Below are 7,431 nucleotides of genomic sequence, written 5' to 3' on the forward strand. Positions count from 1 at the left end.
AGTACTGCACATCAAGGCACTTTTGCTGTTATATCTGAGGCTCTGTCCTCATAAGATGCAAATATAAGCCATGCAAGTGCTGTGATTGATATGAATAACCATGAAGGAGATAGATGAGGGCCTATTCAGTCTACCTCCTCCTAGACAAACTCACCTCCTAGCATATATTTAATTGTACAGGTTCTTTACATCGTAAAAATGTGAACACCCTTAAGGAGTGACATGTTATCCTCTAATGTCTTCCACCTGTGTTTCCCAAGTTTTTTGCACTGCAGTGAATTCACTGCTTGAGGATCGTATGATATTTGCTTTTCACATTTGTGTTGAGGTAGAGCTAGGTGGGCTGTGAGGTTTTTATAGCCCCCCCAGTCGATGGATGCAATATCATCTGCTAACTGTAATGGTGTGCAAGAGCCAAGACATTTATTTCAGATGATCACTGCTTTCACAGAGTGATACTGCATCAGCCTGAAGAGAATTTGGCTGCTCTACTGAGGTTTTATTACTACACCCACTGAGATCCGAATTCTAATGTACATGGCACATTAAAACTCTCTGTATGATTTTTAAGGAAACAATTTTAGAAGATCAATAAAAATGAAATGACCTAAGTCAGCACCTTCGGGATGTTTACTGGCCTTACTGTAACACCATTCGGTTCCTTTCCGCCTGCTTGCCGTCCAGGCCTATCTCTGTAGGCTGTAAGAAGTTGAGGACCCACTTGGGACTTTATCTGACTGTTGTAATCTTAAAATGTGTGTGCGTGTTTTGAAGCTACAAACAAATGAGTGCACCTTTTTATTTAAAAATCATGTTATTCTCCTGCACCATACCTTTTAAACTGGACTGAATAAACATGAAAAACGACTACTGTTTTGTATTGTGATATTTCTGTTTGTGGATCCAAATGGCTGCACAGTCTCCCTTACCTCAAACATAGTCAGTCGGCCAAGACTTGTTTGGTGTTTGAAGTTTGCTTTAGTGAAGTAGGGAGGCTGATATCAGAAGTGTATTTCACCCCATAAGATTTTGGGTTACACAGACTTCCATTATTTTTTAGCCACATTAACCTCTTATGTCTTGACCAGTGGACTGTATTTGTTGTAATTTGTGGCATTTAAAGGACCCATATCCTACATTTTTCTTACATTTTATTGCTTTCCCTGAGGCCCACTTATCATAACCCAACCCTATAAATCATAACCCATTCTCTTAGAATTAAAGTCTGTGTTTGTTACTGTGCCTTTAAGATATGTAGATGGCCTGTTTTGATTGGCTGCCCTGTAATGTGCCTTGTTCAGAAAGTAGTCTGGGCTGAACAGTACGTTTTAGATTAGGTTAAGATTAAGAGACCCTTATTAGTCCTCCGCATTTAACCCATCCGTGCAGTGAAACACCACATACATGCTAGTGGGCAGTGAGCACACTTGCCCAGGGCGGTGGGCAGCCCTATCCACGCTGCCCGGGGAGCAGTTGGGGGTTAGGTGCCTTGCTCAAGGGCGCTTCAGTCACGTACTGTTGGCTCAGGGAATCGAACCGGCACAAGGCTCGTTCCCTAACCTCCAGCCCACAACTGCCCCAGTAAAGTTTCGAAACTTTAATAGAAATTGAATATACATATACAAACAAACAAGCAAATAAATAAATAAAATAGTCATTACAAAGTGAGGAAAATTAAGGTTTTCATGAAAATATGGGCCCTTTGAATATGCACAGACATCTGGCAGTCAGTTTCAACTTTAAGAGGTTGAAGACAACCTCTATCCTTATCATTTTAATCGCACTATACATACATCTGCCAATCTTACATCCACCTGTATCAGATCAGCCAGCTGTATTTGACATCTACCTGTGTAAATGTAAACCAATTATAAACGGATAGTTCCGGTCCTGAAATCTGACTGGCGGAGCGGCGTTTGAAGCCTTTGTAAAATATTTGATATATGCACACCTATGGCCGCCTTACAACAACTGAATTCTGTATTACTGCGCCATGGCACAGTGTGTTTAAAATGAAGGGCATACAACTTAACTAGAACTAGGCTGGTCAGCTAGCTAACAGGCTAACAACTCCATCATTAAAATCACAGGCTTGAATTAAATGTACTTACAATGTAATTCACTGTACAATTGCAAATGAAAGTCTAAAGAATTACTTGAATGGCTTCTAAGCTTCAAATGCCCTCGTTTCAGTCAAGTAGTGTTCGAGCTATGGAGGTGTTGAAATTCTAGTTTCTACAGCTAACGTAGCTAAATAGTAAACTGTTTGTTCAGTATGGATGTGTCTGAATCCCAAATGACTTTTAATGACTATTTTAGCTACATTAGTTAAATTCCTACGTAGTGCACTATGTAATTTTTAGGTGGCATTCAAAAGGTAGTCCAGGCTCAAACACTCCTGACGAGGCTAAATTGCTAAATAGGCGAATACATTTAAATGTGTTGGTTATCATGACATCACAGAAACAGTGTATTTGTGCAGCTTACTTTTCATATATGATGAATACTACATTACATTATTTCATTTCAAAGGAATTCCCCCCCCCCCAAAATCGGCTGTTTAAACACACGGAGAAACAACTTCCTCCCACACTGTAGGTGGCGCCTTCGTTACGCTTTCGGTAAACACAACCGGTGCAGTAAAAGACGAAGTAGCCGCGAACATGGCGTCCTCCTACTATCAAGAAATGCAGGAGAATTTCAGAAATAATAACAAAAGCCGCGAGTTTCCCGCTCACAGCGCCAAAGTTCATTCAGTCGCCTGGAGTTGCGATGGAAAGCGACTGGCTTCAGGCTCATTTGACAAGACAGCGAGTGTTTTTGTCCTCGAAAAAGACCGTCTGGTAAGAGTCTGTACTCAAGTAGCAAATGAACTGCAGCGGACGAGACTGAGGTTAGTTTCTAATTCACATCATCAGTTCTACCTTAAATGCTACATGCTGCAGAATATTAATGCTGCACCGTTTAAGGTGAAACTGGTGATTCGAATTAGAAGATAAGCTAATCAGCTTCAGACAGCTGACGTCGTTTCTTGTGATATCTTGTGTTTTATTGTTCATTTAGCTCTGGTTAACTTTAACAGTGTATTTATTACCTGACAGCAGTTTCTTGCTAATCCCAGTGTTTTTACTGTTCTGCCCATTTCGACAGGTGAGAGAAAATAACTACCGAGGTCATGGAGACAGTGTTGACCAGCTGTGTTGGCATCCAACCAACCCAGACCTGTTCGTTACTGCATCAGGTGATAAAACCATACGGATCTGGGATGTGCGCACTACAAAATGCATGGCCACGGTCAGCACTAAAGGTGAGGCCTCAAAGCCACATCATGTTTGTATGAACAGTGTTTCATACATAAAGGAGATTCTAGAAGATATGTTTTCATTAAAATAGGAACACTTTCTTATGCTAGTAATTGTCCTCTTCAAAAGCTTTAGGACTGTAAACAGAGCATTCAGGGTTTCTGATTACTGCTCCTTGCACCTGGATCAGCGTTTATCTCTCTGGCAGCTACCAACGAACCCAAACCAAACAATTAAAATACTGAATATCTGTTTCATTTGTGTTGAGAGCTGGGAGAAAACCAAGTATGGACTGTCTGGAGGTTGCAGAGGAATAGTTTGGGAAACACTGATCTAGAGTTTTGAATATGAATTTCAAGGGGACATCTGTAAAGCTGTCCCTTGACTTTATAGTCAGCGTTCAGAATGAAAAATCAGTGAAAAAGGTACACAGAAAACATAATTCTGCACATTTTAATGCACAATTGCTACTTATTTACTGAACTTAACATATTGGGAATAAGAAAAACAGTAAATTATGGCCTTTGTCCCCCCCATCCCTCCCCCAGTATGTAAAGTCAGCAAATATATAGAAATTATGCACTAAAAGTTGCAGGGAAAAAAATGCCATATGTAAGTTTTTCCCTTGTGGAGGGTGTGTTAACTTAGTTTCTCTAGGAATAAAAATGAAATTTATTTCTATAAGGTTGCAAATAACATTGATAAAATGCATGTTTTATCACAGTAAATGTTCTGCTTTCTGGAGTACAATAAATATGACAAACTGTTGGTCTGAAATATTGTTCAAATCTAAACATCTATCCAATCATCAGTATTTTAAATAATTGTGCATCCCTTGTGTTATTTGTCATTTAAGTTCAAACTAATAGAAGAAGTGTTAGGAGAAGAATATTAAAAGATGTGTAGCAGTGTCATGTTTTTATATTTCTACTATATCATCCATTTGTTGGCACAAACCTATTTTGTTGTAGCAATTTATTAATTGTACAGTTATTGTTCAGTTACAGAACATATGTTGTGGTGTGCTATGTTCTTAGGAGAGAACATTAACATATGTTGGAGTCCTGATGGTCAGACCATCGCTGTTGGGAACAAGGATGATGTGGTTACTTTCATTGATGCCAAGACTCACCGTCCACGTGCTGAAGAACAGTTCAAGTTTGAGGTCAATGAGATTTCTTGGAACAATGACAATGATATGTTCTTTCTGACAAACGGCAATGGCTGCATCAACATCCTGAGGTACAGCAGTTAGGTTTTATTTGTTAATTGCATTGTCTGCTGGGATGCATAATAATCTGGTTGAATCCTTTGTAAGTGCACTTACTCCCTTTGATTTCACACCTGCTTTACAATGAATCTCTGTTCCAGTTACCCTGACCTAAAGCTCATTCAGTCAATCAACGCTCATCCATCCAACTGCATCTGCATCAAATTTGATCCCACCGGCAAGTACTTCGCTACTGGAAGTGCAGATGCCCTCGTCAGTCTTTGGGATGTTGAAGAGCTGGTGTGTGTTCGCTGTTTCTCAAGGTAAAGAGACTGTCAGGAAAAGAAATACAAGATATCAACATTTATCCATTCTTCTTTTCTACTATGAGCAAGAAAGAGTCCATTTTATTACAGTATAAATTAGGGATCATTGATTCCCATTCTAGAGATTTGGGGTCAATTACCAGATTTGGTAAGTGTGTTAGACCAAAGGAACCACAGAACTGTGCTGGGCTCCCACCCTCAAGGATCAGAATTGGTGATGCATGTAGTTTATGTTAAACAAAGTACAGTGCAACAGTATTGGCATATATGCAAGGGGAAATTAATCTTTGTATGTGTGTGTGTTTGTGGTGCACACATCTGCATTTAAATATTTTGTCAAGTCTTACTGTTCATGGAAGTTGTAGTCAATTTCCCAGCCTTTTCCTTAAACACAGCCATGCAAGTTCTAGTGTTTTCTGGTAGTTGTTCCTCAGGTGAGTTGAGCACTATAGAATGAATCAGAACGTTATAAAGAAAGGCTCTCGAATGTCATAATGTCATATGTAATGGGATTTCAAATCGTTTGGGTTTTGGGATCATATCATATCAAAATGTCAGATTAATGGCATCTCTGGATTCGGAAGCTGAGGCACCCATTGCTGTGCGTACTGTCTTTGCTGTCTTTACATTATATATTTTTATAGAATGAACTGATCACGTTAAATTTCGTCTATTACATCACATATAATGACATTTCGCTTTGAATTTATGAACAGACTCACATTTTGAAATGTGACTGCAGCCATACATTTGCAAACTACTGCTGGCATATTTTCATTCATGATACACAAAAATGTTAAAAATATTTTGGTGCTAAAAGTTTCACCCTGCGGGGAATCTAAATTATTGTGGAGAAAATGAGAAATGTGGGGAAAACTTTACATTTCACAAGAAATAACCATAAACGCTTTTGCATGCTGCTTCTGTTTTTTCACAGATAAAGTGACAGTTGGAATTAACTCTTTGTAGCAGTGTTATAATAGACTTACAATATTTTAATTTCTGCTACAATATTTACAGGTTTTCTAGCACCAGCACTACCTGCTTAGAAAGTTTACATACAGCCCTCCTTAAGTTGATCTCGTGCTTTACAGGCTGGACTGGCCAGTGCGAACCCTGAGCTTCAGTCACGATGGCAAAATGTTGGCATCAGCCTCTGAGGATCACTTCATTGACATTGCTGAGGTGGAGACAGGTAAACACTGTGCACACTGACATCTTAAACATACCAGCTTCTTAGAACCAAAACATTCATTGCTTTTATGCAAATGAGAAGATTTGTCAGGTTTTTCTATAAATAGTCATGATGCTTTTATTTGTAGGAGAGAAGCTTTGGGAGGTCCAGTGTGAGTCTCCAACCTTCACTGTAGCCTGGCACCCAAAGAGGCCGTTGTTGGCGTATGCCTGTGACGATAAAGAAGGGAAGTATGACAGTAATCGGGAGGCAGGGACTGTCAAGCTTTTTGGACTTCCTAATGACTCATGAGGAGTAATTTCAGACATGGACCTGGCTATTAACAACTACACCAGCTGTAGTTAGCCATACTGTAGTTAGCCTGCATCTCTCTGCACACTGGCTTTGCTCTTTTAATACTGGAAGAGATCGTCATCCCTCCAAGTCCATTGTGCATGGGAATTGTTTTCGGCATTTTGTTTTTTTCCTTTTTCTTTCTTTTTTTTTTTAAACCCCAGTTGCATTCTAATGTCAGTGCTTAATTCTGTTATTGTACCAACAGAATAGCAGTCTGGTGAAAGCTAACTGGTTTCTTACTGTGACTCTTAAAAGGTGGATCACCAGTTAAAAAAACACCAATACTTGATTGTTTCATAGCTGTTTTTTTTCCTCACTTTGGTCAGTTTGAAAGCTGAAAACATGATGAAATAATGAGTATAACGAGAAACAGCACTTACACACAGTGTAATTTCCAACAGTCGAAATAATTTAGATCAAGCTCCCCAGACTGGAGCTCAAGACCCTTGCTTTCAAAACATCAGCTACTGCTTATTTGTGTAATTTTTGGATGTGGCCACCAGAGGGCACCAAGGAGCAATTCTGCAGCAGTGCACTGTTATCTGTTGTTCTCCAGTGTAGGCATTCCCAAGTGTTTTTCTCATGAACCCATGTTTTGTATGGTGTTTTATTAAATAAACAATGTTTTTGTAATATCAATACTTTATTTATCATGTTTAGGCTGGCTGACAGTTGTGTGTATCAACCAGTATAGGTTGCTGATCAGTCTTTTTCCCACCAACTCACTGAGAGGCGGATCAAATTGAATAGTGTTCCTGTTGTGGTTTGCCATTGGCTAAAATGGTTTACAACAGGACAGGGATTTCTTGGCCTATTAAAATAACACCCAAAAACACGTTTTAAAGTTCCGCATAAATCTATCGCTGAAATGTGAAAGTCATTCAGAATGGTTTGATGTGAAATGAGTCATTGTAGAGGAACTTGTCAACTCTTAATTTATAGTGGTGCTGACTGCTCACAGTGTCAAACACAAATATAGCCGTTTTATTTACTATACAAAATGAGCAGTGAACCTACGTGAACCTACGAGTTTTGTATGTAATGTTTGTTGTAAATCTGAAA

At 39.2% G+C, this 7,431-nt stretch overlaps 1 protein-coding gene across 1 annotated transcript; it reads left to right on the forward strand.

The window, feature by feature from the left end:
* The first annotated feature begins 2,635 nt into the window (after positions 1-2,635).
* On the forward strand, positions 2,636-7,010 carry thoc3 (THO complex 3). Its single transcript, XM_036567822.1, has 6 exons — positions 2,636-2,843; positions 3,151-3,307; positions 4,340-4,544; positions 4,674-4,835; positions 5,933-6,033; positions 6,161-7,010. The coding sequence occupies exons 1-6, from the start codon at positions 2,664-2,666 to the stop codon at positions 6,322-6,324; spliced, it is 969 nt and encodes a 322-aa protein (XP_036423715.1). The 5' UTR covers positions 2,636-2,663; the 3' UTR covers positions 6,325-7,010.
* The last annotated feature ends 421 nt before the right edge of the window (positions 7,011-7,431 follow it).

The sequence above is a fragment of the Colossoma macropomum genome, unplaced genomic scaffold (genome assembly GCF_904425465.1).
Source record: "Colossoma macropomum unplaced genomic scaffold, Colossoma_macropomum, whole genome shotgun sequence".
Lineage (NCBI taxonomy): Eukaryota > Metazoa > Chordata > Actinopteri > Characiformes > Serrasalmidae > Colossoma > Colossoma macropomum.

Excerpts from the sequence above, each read along its gene's own strand:
- thoc3 (XM_036567822.1), top strand. The coding sequence starts at position 2,664 with ATGGCGTCCTCCTACTATCAAGAAATGCAGGAGAATTTCAGAAATAAT. Across the intron at positions 3,308-4,339 it reads GGCCACGGTCAGCACTAAAG|GAGAGAACATTAACATATGT; the intron begins GTGAGGCCTCAA and ends CTATGTTCTTAG. Across the intron at positions 4,545-4,673 it reads GGCTGCATCAACATCCTGAG|TTACCCTGACCTAAAGCTCA; the intron begins GTACAGCAGTTA and ends TCTCTGTTCCAG.